The sequence below is a fragment of the Staurois parvus genome, unplaced genomic scaffold (genome assembly GCF_062004578.1).
Source record: "Staurois parvus isolate SC_StPar_1 unplaced genomic scaffold, SC_StPar_1.0 ptg000225l, whole genome shotgun sequence".
Lineage (NCBI taxonomy): Eukaryota > Metazoa > Chordata > Amphibia > Anura > Ranidae > Staurois > Staurois parvus.
The window spans coordinates 3,264,338-3,290,472 of NW_028318021.1; the positions used below are offsets into that span (position 1 = coordinate 3,264,338).

Consider the following 26,135-nt stretch of genomic DNA (forward strand, 5'->3'; position numbering starts at 1 on the left):
CACTTGCACATTACTTGGCAATCATATATTTGACATAAAAATGTATCTGATGCTAGATCTGCTTTAGGGATTAACCACTTGACGACCGGGTCATCCAGTTCTGGGAGGGCATCATATGACATCCTCCCAGAACCGCACCTCCCGATCACCTGGCGTGCACTCTGATTGCTGTGTCTGTCAGAGGTCCAATCACAGCGGTCCTTTACCACGTGATCAGCTGTGTCCAATGACACTGCTGATTACAATGTAAACACAGTTGCTGGTTATCAGCTGCACTTTCTTCACGCTGTCACAGCATGCGGAGAGGAGGGCCGGTAACCAGCAAGTGTGAAAGAGGACTTCAGTGCAGCCCCAAGGGGACAGCAGTGCAGCCCCAACAGTGTCCATCAGTTCAGTCCCAAAAGTGTCCATCGGCCCTGCCTGTCCAACAGTGCTGCCTATTAGTGCTCATCGGTGCCACATATCAGTGCAGCCTCATCAGTGCCTGCTCGTCACTGCCTACAATTGCAGCCTCATCGGTTCCGCCTTATCAGTGCAGCCTCATCAACGCACATCAGTGAAAAAGAAAAATTACCTGTTCACAAAATTTTATAACAGAAACTAAGAAAACATTTTTTTTCGTTTGTTTAGCAAGAAATAAAACAACCCAGTGGTGATCAAATACCACCAAAAAAAAGCCCTAAGTGTGTGAACAAAATTATAACACGTTAGTTTGGGTATAGTGTTGCATGACCACGCAATTGTCATTCAAAGTGTGACAGCGCTGAAAGCTGAAAATTGTCCTGGGCAGGAAGGGAGTAAAAGTGCCCGGGAGTCAAGTGGTTAAGCAACCTATTGGAGCATGCATAGGCAGCATATACACATCACACCTTCTGTGTTACATGTTCGGTTGCATAACTGGGCATTTCACAATCATCTGGTTCATATTTGGTAAATCTAAAAAGTACACAGTACCCAGGAATACACATTTGGTTAACACTTTTATGCTGAATTTGAGATATTTCACAGTAGTCCAGGAAAAGGACAAGAAGCCTGACTAATGTAGATCTCAGTTTGACAGGCTGTGTTGAAAAAGAAAAATCTGCAAAGCAAATTGCAAGTTTTGGTTAACACCGTGCCACACCTTTCCTTCTGGAGGAAATGAATGAAACAGCACTGCAAGAGACATGACATGAGAGGATCTGATCACTGCAACCTTTACCCGAGCTATCAGCAGTGCCGGCTCGTCTGCACAGGATGCTAGCAGCATTAAGCTGACTTACGCAGGAAGACTCCTGTCCTTTTCACAAAGATGATATAAAAAAGTATAACAGGTAAAGCAGTTTTAAATAATACCCCTACTTAAAATGGAGTTCCAGTTGAATGAAAAAAAATAAAATCAGTTACAAAAACTGTAGCTGCTGACTTTTAAAATACAGACACTACCTGTCCCTCGGTCCAGCGGTGTCCTCACCACAGCTGGTTTCCACGGCCGTCTTCTCTCCCCGGTGCCGACATCTTCAGTGTTGGCACCCGGCTGTGACAGCTTGCGGCTTCACCGCAGGAGGGTGCCCACTGTACTTTGTGAATGGCCCCGTAGTCTTCTGGGACCTGTCATGTGTCCCAGAAGACTACAGGGAGGGGAAGGAGGACAACTTCTGCTTTCGATCACTCTAAATGATCGCACCAGAAGTGGTAGCGGGTACCTGTCAAATTCGGGCACCTGCTCCCCAAAGGTGCCAATCCTAAACAGGGAGTGGGGGACAAAGCCTTAAAGTGGAACTTCCCATTTTAGGTGGTGCTCCACATTAAGAGCTTGTTGACACCAGAAAGTCGCACTGATCACACAGCCACTAGTGTGTGCTGGGAAACAGTGCTGATGCACTCATCCTACTTTTTTCTTTACACAAAACTCCATTAAATTGTCACAAGTGACATTCCAATACAGTTCTATTCCCCATAGCGGCAATGAGATTGTGGTGGTTTGCTTTTCAACCTGCTGCATTGAAGACATGTAGTGCGTGCAGTGATGTGAACTGACACCATTGGAAACAAGGCATTTTTCCTTACCTGTGCAGTGAGCCTGCGCTGGAAATAGTTCACAGCATAGCCCCAACGCATCTTGCAATAATGAGCTTTAAAGCCAGCTGAATGACTTTCATATCACATTATCATGCTCAAACTGGTCCAAATAAAGCTGGCCATAGATAGATCGCGTTTCGGCCAGTCCCTGCTGAACCGGTCTAGATTCAATCCATCTATGGGCAGGCTGTTTGTTCTGCAGTCAATCCATAAATCGACGTCCGTACAACCAGCCTGTCAGATTTTTTGCATGTGATTACTGTCGCCGGCTATAGTAACTGGCAGTAATCATTGTGTTCTGCTTGAAGGGAAGGCGCTCCGCCGGTAGAGCACAATAATGCTGCAAGAGGGATTACCCCATCAACACTGACTGTGTTGATGGTGGAATCAAGTGATTTTCTTTCCTGCAACCGTAGAATAAAGGAAAGAAAATTGCATCATCTATGGCTTGCTTATAAATCTTACTGTGTATAGCTAGCAATAAAGTGTTTCTAAACCCACACCAGTAAAATCAGTCTGTATATGCAGCAAAGTATGCTTGTTATAACCTAAGGGTTTATTCCTCTGCATTGTGTAAAAAGGCTGTTTAATCCTGACTTCTCTGATCCTCCCCTTCTTCCAGTGTCCCCCTCTTATCTCCTGATAAGACATATCGTGTGGACACACTCTGCACATGCTCACTTTACTGTGTATTGCTAGAGAGTTTTTTTTTTTTCTTGGAAGAGTGCATGTGATCAGCACAGTCCAGAAACAGGTCAGGGGTTCTGCATTTTCCTAGAGCAGAATGAAAACTCCTCCTACAAGCTTAAAATCGGTGCTCAGCTGGACACTGATAGAAGTAACAAGACTGCTCTAACTGCTGATGAGAAAAGGTATTTAGCAGTTTATATTTACTAAAATAATTGCACTTCTTTGTTGTGTGTACTGTGGGAGAGCAGATATAGTGAATGCAGGGTCCTGGGTTTAGTAACACTTTAAAGCTGAACTCCAGGCAGTTGAAAAGACACGAATGAAGACAGCCCTGTATCTATTAATACATCACTAAATTTATTTTGTAAAATGCAAGCAGTGCAAGTACCTAAGCTCTACCAAGTATCAGCCTCTTGCAATCCCTGTACAGCAGAGCTCAGGCTGAGAGGGGAGAAGCAGCACAAGGAGCCAGTGAGTTGGGTATCAGTCTTTATGTGCTAACAGGGAACAAGCATGACAGTGAATTGAACTCATCAGTCTTCTGCATCACTGTCCAATCACAGGCTGTCTGCTATGTCTTTTTCTCCATCTTTTGATGGAGTAAAAATGGACACCTGCAGTCTCTATGGGCAGCCAGGATATAAACAAACATGCTTCCGCCTATATCCGCACATATTTGGTTATGTCCGCAAAGCTGTATCTGGGCACAAAATTACTGCGTTCTGTCCAACGAACCTGAATGGATCCAAACGTAATCAGATGTAAATGGACACACATCCGTTTACATCCGTCCGCTCACAGGCATTCATTGCAGTCCGTTTTTGTTCCAACTAATCACAAGTCGAAAACAGATTGACAGAACACCAGCGTGACAACAGCCTTAGGAGGCAGATGTCTGATCAAGCTGTCTGAAATCATATCAAGTGCTGATACTGGTCTTATGTCTATGAGACCCCTCAAGGCTAACCAATTTCAGGAGTACCAATCATTCCGAATCAAAAGAAAAACATCACTTTTGTTAATACCTGTGATAAGCGTTGTTGGGGGGGGGGGGGGGGTGCTCTCCCCATTGACAAAACCTGATCAATTGGGAGAGCCATATGTTTGTATGAGGGGTCTACAAAAAGTTTCCACACTTTTTCTTACTAAGTAGAGGTTTAAAAAAGTCATTTTTAACAGCAAACCGAATAATGGGAGTGTTCTTAACATACATGCAAATCCTGCTGTCACCATTATCTAGGACCACCCTGAAAACATAGCTAAATCCAAAGACACAAATGTAATATACTGCAGCCTACCACTCCTTAGATGTGTTTGCTGCATTAGTTTTCTTTTTTCATGCTTTATTTTGCCGGTGATCCTACCAGTAACACAATTCCTGTCCTAGGGTAACAATTTTGCTTTAATATGCTGGTGATCCTGCCAGTAACACAGTTCCTGTCCTAGGGTGACACAGCTCACTATATTGTATTTATGGAGGAGAAGTGTTGTCACCCTAGGACAGGAAGTGTGTTAAAGTAGAACTAAAGCCAGATTTTATTTCTTTATTTTTGATAGAGTAAGGCTGGCCTTACATTATACAATTTTCTTGAGAAATTTGCTTTAGATTTACCAAAAACCATATAATATGACGTCAAACCTAAACAACACTTTCATCTGTATCCAATTAGGCAGGCTGTTGCGCTACATAATTAATGGTGAATCGAAAGGAAATTGGGCAGAAATTGGACAGAAAATTTGAAGAAATTGTATAGTGTATGGCTAGCTGTAGTGGCTGGCCATACACTATACAATTTTCTGTCCAATTTCTGCCCAATTTCCTTTAGATTTACCTTCAATTATGTAGTGCAAGAGCCTGCCTAATTGGATACAATTGAAAGTGTTGTTAGGTTTTACCTCCTATTACATGGTTTTTTGGTAAATCTAAACCAAAAATCTCAAGAAAATTGTATAATGTAAGGTCAGCCTTAGGGAGGGTTTTCACCCATCAAGTTTTTTTTGCCATCTGTGTCCCATTGGGGAGATTTCCCTTCACTTCCTGTCCCACAGACACAACAGGAAGTGAGGGAATTTCCTAGTAGTCGCCAGGGTCACCAGAACTAGTGTGCCCATTGGAAGATTACCCCTTTGGGTTTTCTTTTACTTTTGGTGATAAATGTCACCAGGACAAAAACAGACGGTGAATCTCCCTGATGGGGACAATGACAGCAAGTTTACAGAACACCTCCCCTTCTGCTCATCTCACTAACAAGGTGGGGGGGCTGTTTTGTAGTCCCACAAGAGTAATGGGAACATTGCAGGAAAGGCAGAATCATCTGGGTTTTTTTTGCACTAATTAAACAGATATAACAAAAGGGAACAAATAGGAGGAGTTCATTGTTGGGGTTTACATACACTTTAAGACTACTGTGTTAAAACAGTAATTATGGAGAACGGCTGACTTCCTGTTGGAAAACCATGGCTGGATGATGGTCATTATTTTTTTTACAGCTTGAAATTGCTAAAAAAAGAAAAATGTCAAGCTGTAAGCGTTAGATGTGGATTTGCTGCCCGTGGCAACCACATTTCTTCTTTTGACTGCATAACATCAACAGGTTACTTTTTGCAACAAGGACACTTTGTATGATTGATGTAGAGTATGCATCGAGACTTGGACGACTTCAGTGTACCTGTACATAGTTCCAAGTGGTATTAAAGTACAGTGGCTAAATGGTTAGCACTGCTGCCTGGCTGTACTAAGGTCGTTGGTTTGAATCCCAACCACGGCACCACCTGCCCAGAGTTTGCATGTTCTCCTTGTGTCTTTGTGGGTTTCCTCCCACACTCCAAAAGACATGCTGGTAAGTTAGTTGGATCCTGTCTAATTTGGCCCTAGTATGTGTATAAATGTGAGTTAGGGACCCTAGATTGCACTCCCCTTGAGGGTTAGGGACTGATGTGAATGTACAATATATATATATGTAAAAGCGCTGTGTAAATTGATGGTGCTATATAAGTACCTGAAATAAATAAATAAAAGCCTCCTTGGATGGTCAGCACAAGCCTGTCTCATGCAAGAACTATTTGTCATTTCACATAGCGATCGCAAAATGAACCCAGCGGCTAAAAAAAACCATGAACTGATGAGTCATGATACCTAGATTAAACCACCTCTGTCCTTGGCTAAGGGCACATAGGACAGTATTGTTTCTTTAATTCAGCAAAACTGTATAGATCTATATGAGCTGCAGAATACTTCACAATACCTGTGCAGCAGATTTTGAAGACCTGTTGTGCCCTCAAACCCAAACATAAAGTCTATGTAAACACAAAAACAGAAATGTAATATATTACAAATTACCAGTTCTTAGGTGTGGTGGCTGCATTTGTGTCTTAGTTTTTTTTTCTCCTCCATAGTATCTATGGAGGAGAAATGTAGCCACCCTAAAAACTGAAATCTGGGAATTAGACACACAGCAGGTCAGCTGCTCAGCACAGGCACCATTCAGAGAATGCTTTGTAGTGATTACCGGCTTCTAGAGGGCTCCTATAGTTATGGTGACACTGACACTGGTCCAAGCTGGACCAATGTAAGTATGCAAAAAATTATTTTTCATTTTTGTCTTGAATAGAGCAGGGACGTGTTAGAACCCATGTCAGAATTTTTTTTGCTGTGTCCCAGTTGCAAAGATGTTCCCTCACCTCTTGGCTATAGAGGGCAAAGCTATAACATACATTTCCTGTTTATGGAAGGGACACAGACAGAAATGAAAAGCTGATCTAACCTTTCTTACCCTCTACAAAGCTAAGTTTTGGGCTGGAGATCCAATTCTACTTCTCTCCCTAAAGTCTTACCTAGGAAAAGCATTATATATTATGTGAACCCTCACCTTGTAAAACAACCCATTCAGTTTAAATAAAAATGAAAGGAAAAATATTTGTGTATATATATATAAAAACATTATAAATACCCTTTTTTTTTTTAAATAAGTGATCACATACCCTCAATGCTCAGCTGCATAAGGAGCTCAGGGAAGAGAAACAGCAGAACACCGATCTTCCCAGTGAATAGCTCAGTGGGGGGGGGGGGGAGGAGGGGGATTGTCAGCACAAGCCAGATCATTGGATTAGCTCCCAGAACAGCCAGAAACTGACCACAATGTGCTCTTATGCCCAGTGTGGTCAGTTTTAAATAGGATAGCAGAGGGACTGGCAGGAACACCAGGGCTTTGACACAGAGGAAGCAATACAAATAGAACAGGATAGTTTTCATACAAGTATATGGTACATATCAGTCACATATAAAAAAATATGAAATGTTTGGTTTAAATATTTTTTAGGAAAAAGAAAATGAGGCCAGCCTCTGTATACCGAACATATATCTTACAAATCTTCCACTCAGTCCACGAAAAGCTAAGTGGTTGAGCCAGCTACCCATCAAGAATCTGGATGGATTCTGACATTATTGTCGGGATTCCTGCAGAGCCTTGACCGGCTCTCTGATGTCATCTGACAGCAGGCTTTAGCCTGTTGTTAGCTGAATCTGGGTCACAGGAGTGCAGAAAATTGGCCATACTTCTCCTTTAAGGGCCTGTGTCAAAGTGTTTTTGTTTTGTGCTGATGGCATCAGTTTAAGATGCTTCTGAGATATTTCAGAATTTACTGACAGGTGCATTTGACCTGCAGTTGACCCACTACTGACCTGTTTAAGACTTGTATGAGTATGCAAAACCCATTGAAAGTGAACAAAAGTCTGTTGACACAGGTCCTAAAATGGACCTATCAGATTTAGCTGCTACCAAAATGGAGCCAGACATTTGTTTTAAGGAGAGCAGTAATGAGAGTTATACGGTGGCCTCCAGTGCTGACCTCCTGTGAAAAAGCTAGCTGCCCAGCAATTAGTGGGCAAACTTGGAGCACGGTTACAACTCACACGGTTACAACTTACATTCTGTATAGTCTTAAAGTTTCTAAAAGTGAGTACGCCCCTAAGTAAAAAAGTCCAAATTGGGCCCAAAGTGTCAATATTTTGTGCGGCCACCATTATTTTCCAGCACTGCCTTAACCCTCTTGGGCATGGAATTCTCCAGAGCTTTACAGGTTGCCACTGGAGTCCTTTTCCACTCCTCCATGATGACATCACAGAGCTGGTGGATGTTAGAGACCTTGCGCTCCTCCACCTTTCATTTGAGGATGCCCCACAGATGCTCAATAGAGTTTAGGCCTGAAGACATGCTTGGCCAGTCCATCACCTTTACCCTCAGCTTCTTTAGCAAGGCAGTGGTGGTCTTGGAGGTGTGTTTGGGGTCGTTATCATGTTGGAATACTGCCCTGCGGCCCAGTCCCTGAAGGAAGGGGATCATGCTCTGCTTCAGTATGTCACAGTACATGTTGGCATTCAAGGTTCCCTCAATGAACTGTAGCTCGCCAGTGCGGCAGCACTCATGCAGCCCCAGACCACGACACTCCCACCACCATGCTTGACTGTAGGCAAGACACAGTTGTCTTTGTACTCCTCACCTGCTTGCCGCCACACACGCTTGACACCATCTGAACCAAATAAGTTTATCTTGGTCTCATCAGACCATAGGACATGGTTCCAGTAATCCATGGCCTTAGTCTGCTTGTCTTCAGCAAACTGTTTGCGGGCTTTCTTGTGCATCATCGTTAGAAGAGGCTTCCTTTTTGGGATGACAGCCATGCAGACCAATTTGATGCAGTGTGCGGCGTATGGTCTGTGCACTGACAGGCCGACCCCCCCCCCCCACCCCTTCAACCTCTGCAGCAATTCTGGCAGCACTCATATGTCTATTTCTCAAAGGCAACCTCTGGCTATGACATTGAGCTTGTGCACTCAACTTCTTTGGTCGACCATTTTTGTTCTGAGTGGAACCTGTCCTGTTAAACCGCTGTATGGTCTTGGCCACCGAGCTGCAGCTCAGTTTCAGGGTCTCGGCAATCTTCTTATAGCCTAGGCCATCTTTATGTAGAGCAACATTTCTTTTTTTTCAGATCCTCAGAGAGTTCTTTGCCATGAGGTGCCATGTTGAACTTCCAGTGACCAGTATGACAGTGTGAGAGCGATAACACCAAATTTAACACAACTGCTCCCCATTTACACCTGTGACCTTGTAACACTAACGAGTCACATGACATCGGGGAAGGAAAATGGCTAATTGGGCCCAATTGTGACATTGTGTGTGTTGAGTTATTTTGAGGGGACAGCAAATTTACATGTTATACAAGCTGTACACTGACTACTTTACATTGTAGCAAAGTGTAATTTCTTCAGTGTTGTCACATGAAAAGATATAATAAAATATTTACAAAAATATGAGGGGTGTACTCACTTCTGTGAGATACTGAATGTGGTGCTTACGCCGCCGCCCCCCCCTACTGCTTGCTGTGGTTCCACTGACTTGGAGCTACTTTACTTTTGTTTTCCTGCAGAGCTGCAGGGATGCCTCAGATGGGTGGACCACAGCCAGACAGAACATTCTGAGTCTCTAGTAACAGGCCTGATATATAAGACTATTCTTCTTTTACGCACCGCTTTTGCATTTTTTTTAGCATTAGAGATGCTTTAAAGCAAAATGCTATTGTGCTTGCAACAAACAAATGAAACACCCAGCCTACAGTAATTACATGTAAAGGATGATAGTTTGTTAAAATATTACGTCTGTTCTCTATGCAACAACACACTATCTGCCTTATCCATTATCCACTGAGCCTGCCATAAAATGAGAACAGAAAGAGATAAGGATAAAGCAGAGTATGGTACGCTTTTGTTGATGCTTCTCTGACGTCCATTTATGTCAGGCCCAGAGGACACAGAATGCATCTCTGCATAAAAAGCTGCTGTCCTTCACTGCTCTGTGTCCCCATTTTTACCCTGTGTTATTAAAATTTGCTGATGAAGGAAGCACAGGGCTGCAACCTAACCTAATTCAATCCATCTTTGCCTAGTCATTACTGGCTTCTCTTCTGAAAACAGAGCCGAACATGGGCAAAATATTAGCAAGTTTTTCTTAAATGAGAAGACCCTTTCAGCATCTACAGAGAATCCCTTCTAGTGTACAAGCAACACACTGATTGCATTCAGTAAACATCAAGGGGCTCTCCAGACCATTGGCCCAAGTGACGTGACTGGATGTCACACGGGCACTGAACCGGTTAACGGTATGAGTGTCTATAATGTTACCTTAATAGAGGCCTTGTCAGAAGATATTCTCCTGGAAGGCTATACTTCTTTCCAGTGGGCACATTTCCTAGTAGAAGACAAACCTCCCAGTCCATATTTGTTTTTATGAAACCACGAAAGCCATACGTGGAAAAAAACACAGCTTGTTGACAGTAAATCAGCTGATGTGGGAATGGCAAGCACATTTATACGGTTTAACAATCACAAAGAATTCACAGCGATTGAGAGTAATCCTTTAGAATGATTATACACAGGAATGAAACGTATGTTATATTTCACATTTTTTTGACAGCTGCGCATCTGTTTCTGCCTTATTCGATAAACAGCAATTCACAACAGTACAATGGATATAAAAAGTCTACACACCCGTTAAAATGTCAGGCTTCTGTGATGTAAAAAAATGAGACACAGATAAATCATTTCAGAACTTTTTCCACCTTTAATGTAACCTATAAACTGAACAACTCAGTTTAACAACAAACTGAAATCTTTTAGGTGGAGGGAAGTAAAAATAAAAAACTAAAATAATATGGTTGCATAAGTGTGCACACCCTTAACCATTTCAATACCAGGCACTTTTACTCCCTTCCTGCCCAGGCCAATTTTCAGCTTTTGCTAAACAAAAAAAACCCCAAAACCTTTTTTAAAAAATGTGTTTTTCTTAGTTTCTGTTATAAAATTTTGCAAATAAATAACCTTTGTTTTTTTTTACACATTATGATTGATAATATCAATGTATTTCATTGGTGTTTGCAACCATTGTCACTGAATGAAACTGATTCATTCAGTCTTTTGATGTGATTAGCTGTGATTGGGCAAGCTCATCACATGATACAGATAGGCTGTGATTAGCCCTGTCAGTAGCATGTAACTGTTTTGACCAATCACAGCTAACAACACAATTGTATACAATGGATGGCAATGCATGACAAGAAGCTATCCATTGTATACAACTGACGTGATCTGCAATGATTGGTCACAGCGGTCACATGACACAGGCAATGGGCTGGTGTAGTAATCTGACATCGACTGTGTCCCACGGACACAGCCGGTGACAGATCAAGTGGCTCCTTCTGACAGAATGTCATATGACACCCACTCAGAAGAAGGAGTGTCCCGCCCAACCGTTAATCTGCTATAGGCTGGGAGGGAAGGTGTTAAACTAATACTTTGTTAAAGTACCTTTTGATTTTATTACAGCACTTTTGGGTATGAGTCTATCAGCATGATACATCTTGGCTTGACAATATTTGCCCACTCTTCCTTGCAAAAACACTCCGAATCTGCCAGATTGCGAGGGCATCTCCTGTGCACAGCCCTCTTCAGATCACCCCACAGATTCCTTTGTTGATTTGGATGTATGCTTTGGGTCATTTTCATGCTGAAAGATGAAGTTCCTCTTCATGTTCAGCTTTCTAGCAGAAGATTGAAGGTTTTGTGCCAATATTGACTGGTATTTAGAACTGTTCATAATTCCCTCTACCTTGACTAAGGCCCCAGTTCCAGCTGAAGAAAAACAGCCCCAAAGCATGATGCTGCCACCACCATGCTTTACTGTTTGTATGGTGTTCTTTTGGTGATGTGCAGTGTTGTTTTTGCGCCAAACATATTTTTTGACATTATGGCCAAAAGGTTCAACCTTGGTTTCATCAGACCATAACACATTTTCCCACATGATTTTGGGAGACTTCAGATGTATTTTTGCATAATTTAGCCGGGCTTGGATGCTTTTCTTCGTAAGAAAAGGCTTCCGTCTTGCCACTCTACTCAATAGGCAAAACATATGAAGAATACGGGAGATTGTTGTCACATCTACCACACAGCCAATACTTGCCAGATATTCCTGCAGCTCCTTTAATGTTGCTGTAGGCCTCTTGGCAGCCTCCCAGACTGGTTTACTTCTCATCTTTTTATCAGTTTTGGAGGGAAGTCCAGTTCTTAGTAATGTCACTAGTGCGCCATATTTTCTCCACTTAATGATGACTGTCTTCACTGTGTTCCATGGTATATCTAATGCCTTGTAAATTCTTTTGTACCCTTCTCCTGACTGATAGTGTTTAACAATGAGATCCCTCTTATGCTTTGGAAGCTCTCTGTGGACCATGGCTTTTGCTGTAGGATGCGACTAAAAAAATGTCAGGAAAGACCTACAAGAACAGCTGAACTTTATTTGGGGTTAATCAGAGGCACTTTAAATGATGGCAGGTGTGTACTGACTTCTATTTAACATGATTTTGAATGTGATTGCTTAATCATCCACAGTTATAAGAGAGTGTGCACACTTATGCAACCAAAATATTTTATTTTTTTATGTTTACTTCCCCCCCTAAAAGATTTCAGTTTGTTTTTCTGTTGAGTGGTACAGTTTATAAGTCACATTAAAGGTGGACAAAGTTCTGAAATTATTTATCTTTGTCTAATTTTTTTACAGAAACCTGACATTTTAACAGGAGTGTGTAGACTTTTTATATCCTCTGTAAATCAAAAGTGAAATTATATGTAAAGTCAAAACCTGGTTTTGGATAAAGTATAGAATGGTTAGACCCCCCTACAAAGTAAGGGAAATTATTTATTAGACTGGTGTCACAAGTTGCAGATTTCCCCTCTACCCTCATTCCAGTGTCAATGCAGAAACACATTTAAGAGGCACTGACTACACTAGTCAGGAGAGCACAGCATAACCAGTTCTCTAGCTGTGCTGGGAATTCAGTATGCTCTCCTCCAATGGTCAGACTTGTCCTGCCCCCCCCCCCTCCACTCCCTGCACAGCCGTTCACTGGGAAGATCAGTGTACTGCTGTTCCTCCACCCCACCTCTTTATCAAGCTGAGAACAGAGGGTATGTGATCACCTATATAAAAGGAGAAAAAAAAGGTATTTATAATGTTTTTTGTATATATACATAAATGTTTTACCTTTCATTTTTATTTTAAACTCTGGGTTGTGTTACAAGGTGAGGGTTTGCATATACTTTAAATGCAGGAATGGAAACTTGCTGGCTTTGGTCCAATCACTTTTACATTGCTCTGGAAGCCTCCAAAACACCTTCCTCTGCAACTGTCCACTGCTGTAAGCAGTCAAGATGGCTACCCACAGAGGAGAGAGGAACATCCCTTCCTGCATCGCCTCTATGATGAACAAAGCCAGAAGCAACAAGGATTTAGTCACTTCCGGGTTTCAGAGCTGCCTTTTCTTGGCCATGACAGCCAGGGAAGCAGCTGATCAAAGAGTTCTCTGATCATCTGCCCTGGATGGCAGAGGGGGGATCGGGGGTCTAATAAACCTCTGAACTCTCCATATAGAGTATCTGTCCCTGCCCAAAATCTTCTGCAGAGATATGATGCATCCCCTGGTGAGTATGAGCTAAAGTTCTCCAATCAGCAAAATACTTCACTGACAGCAGAGCTAAGTCTGTCTCAGCGGGGGTGGGGCTGTGGTTCTGATCTCTGCAGAAAGACCACTGCTTCTCCACAGTGATAAATTGTAATGTCTTGCACTTCTATTAAAAGAAAAGAAGGTGCTACTACTCATCCAATTGCACTTCTATTGTTTTGATGCACCTGGAATGCTATCTTAAATTGAAAATACAGTTTCATGCATGTGTGCTAAAACATTGCAATGCATTGGAAATGTGTGAAGGGGTTTAGGGTGAATTGCAAAAGGTAAATTGAAAAAAGAAAAAAAAAAAAGCAGAAAATATATATAAAAATACATGAATGTAAAAAGCTAAGCAAGGGCATGCATTTTGCAAACACAGTGCTGTTAATGTAAATAAATGGAAGCTTTATGCTGATTTTACTACTATAAATAGACAGCAGCAATAAAAATACCTGTTTTAAAAAAATACAGTACAAATTCCAGTTAGATTGGGTGTGCTTTCTTAGAAAGTTAGGCTCACTTGAAAATAAAATATCTAAAATAGAGCATCTTCTTATTTTGTTGATCTAAAAGTGTGACATTTTGAGGGACTGTGTGGTACAACATGCTCACTACTGCCTGCAGACATGCAAATGTGGTCTGTGTTTCTCTGAACTTAGCATTCATATTTAGACTTTGACTTTAACCAAAGTGTAACATTCATCCTGCACCGTACACATACATCAATGCGTCTTTAGTCTCGTGGCAATTGCAGTGCCTTTTCATGAGCTCTACTGGCTTACCATAAAAAGGCAAACCACTGTCTGCATAAAACTATAGATTGAAGGGGAGAGAACAGTCTTTCTGCAGTTTTTTAAGTGCACCTTGCAATGTTATAATTAAGAAAAAAAGCTCTACCTTTCACTTAAAAAAAAAAGTTATTGGGGGATAATGATGCCATCAGACTGCTGCAGGTAGCAAGAAGCAGTTCCTGCATATCAAACAGTCTAGCGCTACATGGGCTATTTTAAGTAGCCCAGTCATGTTAATATAGTCAATAGTGATAAAGTGTATCCAAACCCACAAACAAAAATGTAACATATTGCAGCTCACCAGTCCTTAGATGTAGTGGCTGCATTACGTTTTCATTTCATCTGTTGATCCTGCCAATAACACGCATCCTGTCCTGGAAGGGAAAACGTGGGCTTGCTGTGCTGTATGTATAGAGAAGCAGTGTTTTCACCCTAGGCTGCCCTCTTGATTTAGACCACAGAAAAAAAACCACCTCATCTTCACAACACGAGGGACGGTGATCTGTAGTTCACATAAGAGAACTGGGAAAGCTGATAACATTGTTTGAGATATCAGTTCAGTGCATAGAAAGGTACAAGGACACTGGAATACTGGTAAGATCAACTGGTATCTTCTGTAGCTGCAGAAAATATACTTATCCTGAATAAAGAAAACAAATGCAGCCATCAAATCTGTGGACCGGTTAGCTGCATTATACCATCTGTTAATTCTTGGATTTACATTGATCACTAATGTAGTGATTGACTTCTAAACAAATGGAACAAACGGCTTCTTTTAGTGAAAGCTACATAAATAGAATGTAGTAATGATGAATCTTGTGTGATCACAAAATGTGCAAATGCAAGTGATCACTCCCACATGCAACCCATGTAACTTAAACCATAGGGAGACATTCACATTTACTACAGCATTATTTTAACAAATGTGCCTTGGTCTTTTTACCCATCTGTAAGGGAGCATTTTTCCCAATGACCATGACTATAAGGTGCATTCTTCTCATTGACCACCAGGGGCAATGGCCAGCAATGTAAGCAGCATTCACTTCACTGACAAGCAATGTGAGAAGCATTCTTCCCTACCTCTAATGTAAGAAGCATTTTTCCCCAAGACCACAAATGTAAGAAGCATTTTTCCTACTGGCCACAAATGTGAGGAGTATTCTCCCCACTGACCCCTTACGTAAGGGACATTCTCCCCACTGACCACCAATATATAGAGCATTCTTCTCACTGATCACCAATTTAGGGGGACATTCTCCCCGCTGACCACCAATGTATACAGCATTCTTCTCACTGACCATCAATTTAGGGGGACATTCTCCCCACTGACCACCAATGTATAGAGCATTCTTCTCACTGACCACCAATTTAGGGGGACATTCTCCCCGCTGACCACCAATGTATACAGCATTCTTCTCACTGACCACCAATTTGGGGGGACATTCTCCCCAGTAACTACCAATGCATGGTGCATTCTCCTCACTGACCACCAATGTAAAAGGACATTTTTCCCAGTGACCACCATTTTGATCACTGCTGAAACAATTTTGCTGTACAGAGCAGTCTAGGTGTTGTCAAATATGCTTAGTACGATATATTCCTTTATTAATTTTTTTAGCTCAACTTACCGTTCATGCTAATGTACAGTTAGCCGTAGATACGGTAATTATTAGCTGGGTTTCCCTGAGACCTGAAAGTTGCTTTTAGGGTTCCTTCACGTTAAAAACATTAAGGAAGGTTTCTTAAAAATGGCCATACACTAGTAGTTTTTTGTTTAGCCTGCTATATAGTGGGGATGAATAAATCTCTCTCTCTGCGGCTATTGTATTCTGACAGCCGGCCGCACTGGCTGAGAAAATGCCCAAACAGTGGCTGCATCTGATTAGATGCAGTTGTTGTTTGTCCGAAAAATTTCTAGCAGGTTCTTTCAACAAAAGTCGATCAGACAATTGACTTTTGGCAAATTGAGGAGGGCCGGTAACATGTATGGCCAACTTTAGACAGTATTAATTACATATCTTGTTTGTTATTGTTTACACTAGCTATGTGTCCATTGTTCCCAATAGAGACTGGCTACCAAAAACTAGATGATGATTCCTAATTCTGCAGTTCTAGCTTGTTACCCCACGCTTTCAAATATAGTTTCCTCTGTTTCAGAACAGAAGAGTTAAAGTGTGTGGAGCAATCCAGAGCTTCTATGTGGATTAAAGCTCTAGGTGTGGTACAGAAAAATGCACAGTTTGGCTGCCACACCTATCCATTCTCATAAACTATCACTAAGCTGATCTACTGTATCTGTTGTCTTGAGGCACTGGGGTTTTCTTAAGGTGCCCATGAATGAGTCTGGAAAGCTGAAACCTTTTTTCAGCATTCTATTCTGAGTATAAGTATGACTATGGATGCTTTTAGAACCCCTGTCTAGTTTTTATCGCTGTCTGTAACCCCACTTGTAGGATCCATGGTGACTATTTTCACAGAGACAGAATGTAAGACAAAATCAAACATTTTAAAGTTGTCGCCAGAACAGGAGGTGAGGGTAAATCTTCCAATGGGGATGCCTGTTCTGGAGAGAACTGGCTAAGAGGGGAAATTTCCTAAATTGGAGAGATTTTAATCCTGTTTCCAATTGCATCTCCAGGACAGTCAGTGAAAGGGAATATCCCCAATGGAACCCAGACAACAAACCATAAACTGAAAGGGGTTTAACCCTACTCTATCCATAAACAAACAAAAAAAAAAGGTCAGTACGTACACTTTAGTTAAAAACTTCTTGGATCAGGTACAGTTCCAATGTCAATGGGGCAGCACTCTTGGGGAACAAAATGATAGGGCATGTTTGAAGACCTAACAGGTCACTACTGGTTTTCCCAAAACCAAGAGTATAAGTAGATCCCCCTATCATTCCTTCATCGCCTTAAGCAGGAGCCCCATGTGACCAGATTGTGAATTGACCAAGGAGGTATTGTAAAACGACATGAGCATGTATGCACATTCTTAACCACTTCTGCCTCATGGCCCTTTAACTGGTTCTACATGCCGAGAGGCAGAGATGGGCATGTCGAACATGTGACTGCTGCGATTGGCAGTCACAGGAGTAGAAAGCTCATGGTAGCTTTCCAATACCCACCGGTTACTGTGCTGGGAGCACGCAAGGTGCGTGCATTCAGCACAATAAATGTTTACATAGGGGCGCATATATCCGACCGCTTGGCATTAAAGCCCACCCACTGAGAGGCAGCATATAGGCATATGGCTGGCAGGAAGTGGTAAAGTGTATATAAACCAAAGAAACAAAAATATAGTAGTTTGCAGCATAACAGTTTATGATGGGATGGCTTGATTGGTTTAATTTTATTCAGGCTTTTTTTTCTTTATTTTTACCTAGTGATCCTGCCCACAACAAACTATCTGTCCTAGGCTGCTCACTCACTGTACTGTATCTATAAAGGAGCAGCAATGCCACACTAGGCTGTTGGCTCCTGATTTCCTGAACACCTCCCCTTTCCACATCACCATAATGTAGGGGGAAGATGTTCTGTAGTTCACAGAGGTGAACTGTGAAGGGCTGACAACATTGTTTGGAATTTCAGTGGAACACCAGCAGAATGCACAAAAAACTTGCAGGCTCACTGGATTTCTAGCAGGATCAACAGCTATTGATGAACTCATCAAACAGATATAACACTTTCAATGGTACATTTAACATACCAGAAGGAAGCAAATAAGAGTATACCATTGTTAGCGGTTACATAAACATTAATGTTAATGGCTTGTTTCATTATATCCCCATGTAACCATCCAGCCAACAGCATCACAGATTAAGCTTCATCCACACCAATGCAAATTGTTCTGTGATTTGACAGTTCAAAAATCACATGAAAAGTCGCACCCCATATGTGTCTATGGAACCAATCAAATTGGTGCAACTCCGACTTTGCACTGATTTTGAAAAAGGTTCCTACACTATTTTTGGCAATTCCATGTACGACTTGCATTGACATTTGTGCATGAAGTCACACTGAAGTCAGCACACCACACATGAAATCACACTGACCGGCGGCTTTAAATCGTGCTACTTCAGCTGAAGTAGCATGATTTCAAAGACGCATTCAGTGTGAATCAGGGCGAAAGCAAACATCTGTAGGTCACTAGGTCACTTCATTTTGGCTATGCAATGATGATAGGAACATTTATGTTACAGGGATGAGCTTACTGCGTATAATCTCACCAATGTGTCTTTTAAAAACCTTGCTCCCAGTCATGAATTGTAATTATAGACTTAAATGTAGTCAGACTTATTTGCTCAATATGCAGGTTCTGCTTTCTGATGAATAATATGACACAACAACTTTAATATGACTTTGCTTTGCTCTAATTTTTTCTATAAAAACAGGTTGGGTAGAGTCAGTCTAATAAAAAGAAACTACAGACATTCTCTATGTCTAACTGATCTTATCTCACCTGTCTTTTAGCAGGAATGCTGATCACATTCCATAACATACAGATAGTCACTAAAGATACAATCTGCAAATGTTGTAAATGAATTACAGTCATTAACTATCAAGCAGAGAACGTGTAAAAAAAAATACCCCCAAGTGACATTACTGCAAAAACTCAGGATGTGTACTAGAAATTCATGACAGTGAAATATTCCCTCTAAAGTATACCTTAAAGTGTTACTAAACCCAGGACCCTGCATTTACCATATCTGGTCTCCCAGGACCCTGCATTCACCATATCTGGTCTCCCACAGCACACAGAATATGGAAATGAAATTGTTTTAGTAAATATAAACTGCTAAATACCTCTTTTCATCAGCAGTATATAACTGTCTTGTGACTTCTATCAGTGTTCAGCTGAGCACTGATTAAAGCTTGTAGGAGGAGTTTTCATTCTGCCCTGACTACCCTATTAGGCTGCATAACCCCTGACCTTCTGTCTGGATGGTGCTGATTGGCTCTTTGCTGATCACATGCACCCTCCCAAATTAAAAAACAACTCTCTAGCAACACACCTTAAAGTGAGCATGTGCAGAGTGACTCCTAGAGCTCTGTACTAACAGCAAATGGACTGGGGACAGTAGAAGAGGAGGATCAGAGAAGACAGGATCAAACAGTCTTTTTACACAATGCGGAGGATTAACCCCTTAGGTTCCACAGTGAGTATAATGGAACATGCTTTACAGCATATACAGACTGATTTTACTGTAAGGGAGATTCACCCTTATTGTCCTGATCACCAACGTTAGTGGAAATGAAAGTTAGGGTAATCCTGGTAATTATGGGTTGCCGCCAGAACAGCAATAGAGGGGAAAGTGGTGACATGACAGCTGTCAGGTGGTGACATGTGTTCCCATGACAACTGTCTAAAAGGGAATTTCCCAACAATGGAAAGATATCCTCTCTCCTGTTGAATATACAGGACAGGAAGTGAAGGTGGATCTTACTAATAACACGCAGAATGCTTTAGATATACTGTAAAGATGATCTTCTGACAAGCAGTGCTATGAAGACAGATCTAGAACATAACCAGGCCCTGGACATCTACTGCATCAGAAGCTCAGTTTGGTCAATAATAAGACCTCAGCTTGATTTGCCAATGCTGGAAGGGAGACACTCTCTGTCCCTCTTATAACACATGTTCAATGCAGTAATGATTGAAATATGAGGTCCCTCTGCCTCTCAGTTTTAGTCCTGATGTGCAGGGGAATGCAAGAGGCCAATAAAAAAGCAAATTCAGGTACTTATGCGATCTGCATATAAAATTACATTTAAGTATTCTTTTTAATAATTGTGCATGTCTGCCAGTTATAGTTGGGTTTGAAAATGAACAATGATCAAAAGAAGTAAAAAAAAAAAAGAAATAGAATCATAATAATAATATTATGTATGGCGAATACATTATATTGTAGCAAAAGGAAATTAGAACAGACTAATGCCATATATATAGGAATGGGACCCACCTGTGGCACAGAGTGCAATAAAGGTCTGTGCATGCTTTCGGACCAAAAGCAACTTTTCTTTAGGTAAAGGCAGCTTCCGTAATATGTGTTCAAGAAAGTCATGTGGTGTCACAGCAGCAAGGTTCCACTTCAATTTTCCTAAGACCACCAGTTCCCATTCCTAGAAACAAAGCCAACACAAACCTGAGTCTTTTATCCAGTTATAACCTATTTGCATATCAGTAGTCATTATTGAGAATTAGCGCCTATTAACAGTACAAAGCAGCTGGACCTCTCTTTTCAAAAAGTTGAATTCATCTGATGACAGATAACATATGCTAGATCCTCTAAATTTTGGAAGAGACTGATAAATTAGTTTTTACAGTAAGTAAAGCCAAAACTTTGGTTTTACAAAGAGCTAATGCTAGGATAACATCCAACATCTTTGTGGAAGTCTCCCATGGCTTAACTGGCCTTCAGAGTACATAATCTGCTAGCGGTAGCCCCTTCACCAGCAAGAGATGATATTGGGATTTGAACAAATGTCTGTCAGGAAGTATCCCAGGCTATACTGGCCTTCAGAGTCCTTAACCTGCAAGTTTTAGCCCTTCTCCAGTGACAGTCAAAATTGGAATTATAACCCATATCTTTGAGGATTTCCCATGGCTATACTGGCCTTAAGTATCCTTAATCTGCAAGTTCACCCACGAAAATCAACAAAGAGCCAATGCCCGCCAGGAAGTCACCCCAGGCAATACTGGCCTTTATAGTCCCTAACCTGCCAGTTGTAGCCCAATTCACCAATGAAAGTCAACACTTAGATTTAAACCCATGTCTCTGAAGAAGTCCCCCATGGCTATACTGGCCTTTAAAGTTCTTACTTACAAGTTGTGGCCCCTTCACCAGAAAAAGCCAACAATGAGATTAGAGTCTGTCAGAAACTCTCTCATGGCTACTGTCTTTCAGAGTACTTAAAGTGTGTCTATACCAAAAACATTTTTCTTTAGGCTTGGATAAAATGAGGAAATCTCATTTTCACAGAACCCCTTTCGGGTTTTACTGCATTCCGGGGCTCCACTGGAGAGATTTCCCCTCACTTTCTGTCAATCTGACAATCTTTTACAAGACAAGAAGCGAGGAAAAATCTGCATCAAGGAAAAAAGATGGCAATAGAAGGCTGAAAGAGGTTCTAGTACTCCCCTACTTAACTTCTTTGCTTTTGTCTTTGTTGCTGTTAGATTTTTCCTCATTCCTGTCCTGGGGATAGTCTTTTTACCAGGCAGGAGGGAAAATTATTTCTCCAACAGAGCCACCAAAAGCTGTAAAATCTGACTAATTGTACCCCATTCCATTAAAAAAAAAGTTTGGGGTATAGATACAATTTAACCTGAAAGATGTGGGCCCTTCACAAGCAAGAGCCAACATTGGGTTTTGATCCTATGTCTTTTGGGAAGTCTCACATGACTGCATTAGCACTGGTTCTTAACATGTAGGCTGTGGCTGTTTCACCAAACCTATTTTTTTTAGTTTTGGATAGAGCAGGGAAAGACTAAGAACCTTTTAGGTTTTTTCCCTCACCACCTTGTTCCAGTGACAACTCTAAAATTTTGGATTTCCCTTTACTTTCTGTACCAACGACAATGGGTCCCAGGACAGAAATATTGGGTAATTTTCCCCAGCAAGGACACAAAAAGCAATAAAAAGGGGTGCTAACACTTCTTCACTTTATACAAAACAAAAAATATTTGGTTTTATATATGATTTTTAGAAAACTTGCCATAAACCTAAACACTTTAACCTGATTATGAATTAAAATTCACATCAAAACAATCTAAAACATATGCAAGCAGCTGTAATTAGAAGAAAATATCAACTCTTTCTGTAAAAGTTCATCTTGGCCTTGCATCCTTTCAGTGAGTCTCCAATCACATTAAAACACCAAAAAGGCTAGGAAGGGAACTTTTGGAGGAAAAATACTGTCATTTCAGCTGCCTCTCTCTCTTGACCTACTGACATACGGTAACTACTGAAGGTAACCTCTGCCCATGCATTTTTCATATTAAATGCTCAGTTTACAATTCCCAAGTTTGTGACTGGATAAAGAGTCCTTGACATCATCTTCAAAAATTGCAAATGTACAGAAAAGTCAAGTAGTTGAAATGCTTGCTCGCAGCTTTAAATTATTTTTATTCACTTGAAATGTTCCTTAAAACATGTTATCAAATTTGACTACCTCAGGAAAGTCAGTTCCCTAGAACAGTATCCTCCCTCCTTGCACATCAAAGCCATCTCCTCCTCTGGGAGTGTCTAATAACTGCCTGTGCTCTCCCATCTTTTTCGCCCCTCCCTTTATGTAGCTGCTGGGGAAGGAGTGAATGGGAATACTAAAAAGTGTCACTTGAGTGACAGCTCTGAGTCCGCTAGGGCTGCTGACATCTCATCCAAGATGGAGATACCCAGCAGCAGCATCAGGGCTTTTGGATGTCTACACAAGGATTCTACAGTTGAAAAACATGTATAAAATACACAAAATTTACATATAGTCTTTCAGTAAAATGCTATTGAAGTGAATGGTCTGGCAACAGGGTCTCTTCAACTTCTGCATATACTTTCAGATGCCTACTGGCTTCTAGTGAACATTACAGCAGGCATATTAGATTACATACAACTTTCTGGTGACCACAGGTTGTATACCTATCAGTGCAACAGAGTATCTCAGTGGCTATGATCCATACAAAGGTGCATCTCTTTCTTTGTAGCATTGGTCTACAACAGGGGTATCCAAACTGTGGCCTAAGGGCCAGATGCAGCCCTTTGCTAGCCTTTATCCAGCCCTTGGGGCACTATTCCTCCCAATGATAGAGGCACTAATCCTTCCACTGACACCAACAATGAGACACTATTTCTTCCACTGATACTAATGGTGGCGTACTATTCCTCCCACTAATACAAACAATGGGGCACTACTCCTACCGCCCACAAATCCTGTGGCCATGTTTCTTTTCACTGATGCTGGACCAGGACATTTTCTACCCCAGATGGCCACAATCCGGCCCCCCTAATGTCTGAAGAACAGTTAACTGGCTGTTTGAAAAGTTTGGAGACCCCTGGTCTCCAACACTGAAAGGTGCTGCTTGTGATTTAAAGCCTTCATACCATCATCAGCCATCCAGATCCATCTAAGACACATATTTGCCTGTGTGCCTGAGACTCCATGCCCCAGAGACCCCCCCAAACCCAAATTAGATTTATAAATATAAATCTTGACTTCCAGTCCCAGAGATGCCTGCATCCTACAATTTCAAGCATGTGCCTACCTACCTGCCATTGCATTCTTTAAAGATGCAAGTGTTTAAATTGGGAGACGCAGGGCGTGTGTTGAAGCTTGGACTGGAAGAAAGGATTTTTGCAGAATTTGCACCAGAATTTGGAAGTCTACAAATTGCACAGATCGTTTGTCAAGAAGGAAAGCCCAGCTGTTAGACAAACAATATACAACACATTAAGTGTGATGACAGGTTCACTTTAAATTAGATATCTGGGTTGCCCATAGAAATAGATAGGAGATCTTCATGACAGTTGAAAGTGACTAGTTTATAAAGATCTTTCTGGGTCACAAATAAAGTTTATGCCCAACAAAAAAAAAACCAATTGGATAAAGTAAAGGATCCCGTCATGTTTTTATTACGATCTAAGGCTCCATTAGAGAGATTTTTCTTCACTGCCAGGTTGACAAGTGTTTCCTCTGACAGGGAGTGAGGAAGCAGGGACGCAGAGAGCCATGAAAAAAACTGACAGGGGTTCTAGCCTCTTCTTCTTTATTTAAAGTGGTTGTAAAGGCTCAAGGTTTTCTATCCTCACACATTCTATGCATGAAGGTAAAAAACCTTCTGTGTGCAGTAGTGCTTTCAGGCCCCTCAATACTTACCTGAGCACCATCGATATCCATCGACGTGCACAACAGCCTTGGCTGTCCCGGGTCTCTGCTTCCTCATTGGCTGATACAGCAAGCAGGAGCCATTGGCTTCCACTACTGTAAATCACAGCCAGTTAGCCAATGAGGAGAGAAAGGGGCCGTGGCTCCATGTGTGAATGGATAAACGGAGCAGCAGGTGCCCCCATAACAAGCTGCTTGTAATTCCAGGAGTTCAGTTTTAACTGGTAAAACATTTTAGGAACATTTCTGACAGGAATTCTAATTCTTCCTCACTTTATTCAAAAGTGGAACAAAATCAGTTGGAAATACACATTAACCACTTGTCTACAAAGGTAAGTTTATAAATGTCATGGTAGGCAAGTGGTTAAATCAAGCTCACTGCTGCTATGGCAATTGTGAGCTTAATACCGGCTTTAAGAGATAAAAGTGATTGGCAGCTCTAGATCGATCATTTTTACAGGACTCTCAAAATACCGCACAGGACCACAGAAGACTACTTCCCTGGTTAAAAAAGGAGGGACTCAGGGACCATCCTTTTCCTTTTGCTGCTAATGACCCTGGTAGCGATGTGTATTATGCCATTTCCGGGGTCACAGCTGTCATTCCTCAGATAGTGTAGCCAAAGATGCAGCTATTCCAGCTTGATCTGTGCTGAAATAGTCTCATCGAAGGGCAAGGGACCTGTCAACTGTCCATGCGTGTCAGCCCCATTATGATGGCAATACAATTAATAAAAATAATAGAAGTATATAAATAAAAAAATTTTTTAAAAAATATAAAGAACCCTCATCATCCCTGCACACACATCATATAAAAAGCACAGCATAAGGTGAGTATGCATATGTAACATCAATTGCATCACACATGTGAGGTATAGTCACAAACACTAAGAACACGAAGAGAGAGCAATATTTTTAAGGTCAAAATTCATGGTCAACCCTAAACTGATGACCTGTAAAGGTCCATTCACACCTGGGCTGGTGTGTGTTGCAGTCTGGCTGGACCAGCGCAGCATTGATGTGCCAATACTGGCGCATCCCACTGTTTGCTCTTTTTTTAACAAACATTTTTGAAATGTCATACAGCAACTTTTTTTTATTGATTTGGAAAGCGTCCAGTGGGAAAAAGCACTGCGTGCCATACTTTTCTCCAGCGCATACTGCCCCCACACCTCCGCAACGTGAACTGGCCATGCTGGAGACAAAGCATTTTGCCCTGCCTTTCGGTGGGGTTGGGGTGGGACTGCTATGGGACTGTGCTGGAATAGCCACCCAACACAGTCCCAGAGCACCTGGTATGAATGTACCCTAATAGCTTTTAAAGTGTCACCTATGGAGAATTAGGAGTATCATTGATTTTTTCGCAATTCTATGGGCGTTCACAATTTTAAGACTTGACATGTTTGGTATCTATTTACTCAGTGCAACCTCATCTTTTACATTTTGCTAACAAATTGGGTATAATATTGTGTTTGCTTGCAATAACATTCATTTATTGTATTTTTTCTTGAAAATATTTGTTTGATAAATAACTCTCCTTTCAGAAAATGCATGCATTTTGGGGGGGTTTACAGTAATTTCTTGCAAAAAAATATAGACTAACATGCACAAAAATGATATTGCCCAGAGGACAAGTGGTTAAGGTATGTCTTCAATAACCCAATATGCATCTTCTCCCAGTGTAGCTTGGGAAACAAAAAGGTCTTCAATATGTTGTGGGATACAGACTTTTATTTAACAGACACTGATAAATGAAGTCCAATCAGCTTCCAGCTGAAATGGCAACAGTAGATAGTTGCCACGGGTTACTGCAATTTTCACATCCTCATTTCTATTTGCATTGCAATCTTCTTTGCACAGGTGTAAAAATGAAAGGAAATATCTGTTCAGTTTCTGTGAGGCAACAGTAACATTTTCCTCTAAAACCTGAGGCTGGATTCACACTTCTGCATTGCCCTAATATATGTGTGTTAATATGTATTGTGACACATTTACACATGCGTTGCATTAAGACAGCCCATGATATTTGAATTGGCTGCCTTAACGCACAGGAACGGACCTAAAAACAGACATTCCACATATTTTATAACACAGAGCGCCGCAATGCACAATAATGCACTACTGTGTGTTGTGATGCAATGCAATGTATGTGCATTATC

The 26,135-nt window shown here is 41.3% G+C and overlaps 1 protein-coding gene across 1 annotated transcript in view; it reads right to left on the bottom strand.

The window, feature by feature from the left end:
* The window catches only part of CCND2 (cyclin D2), an 80,924-nt gene that overhangs the window by 46,074 nt on the left and 8,715 nt on the right, over window positions 1-26,135 (bottom strand). The window contains exon 3 of the mRNA XM_089679485.1: window positions 20,062-20,221. Coding sequence (XP_089535611.1) covers window positions 20,062-20,221 — 160 coding nt within the window. The remainder of the gene's footprint in view (window positions 1-20,061; window positions 20,222-26,135) is intronic.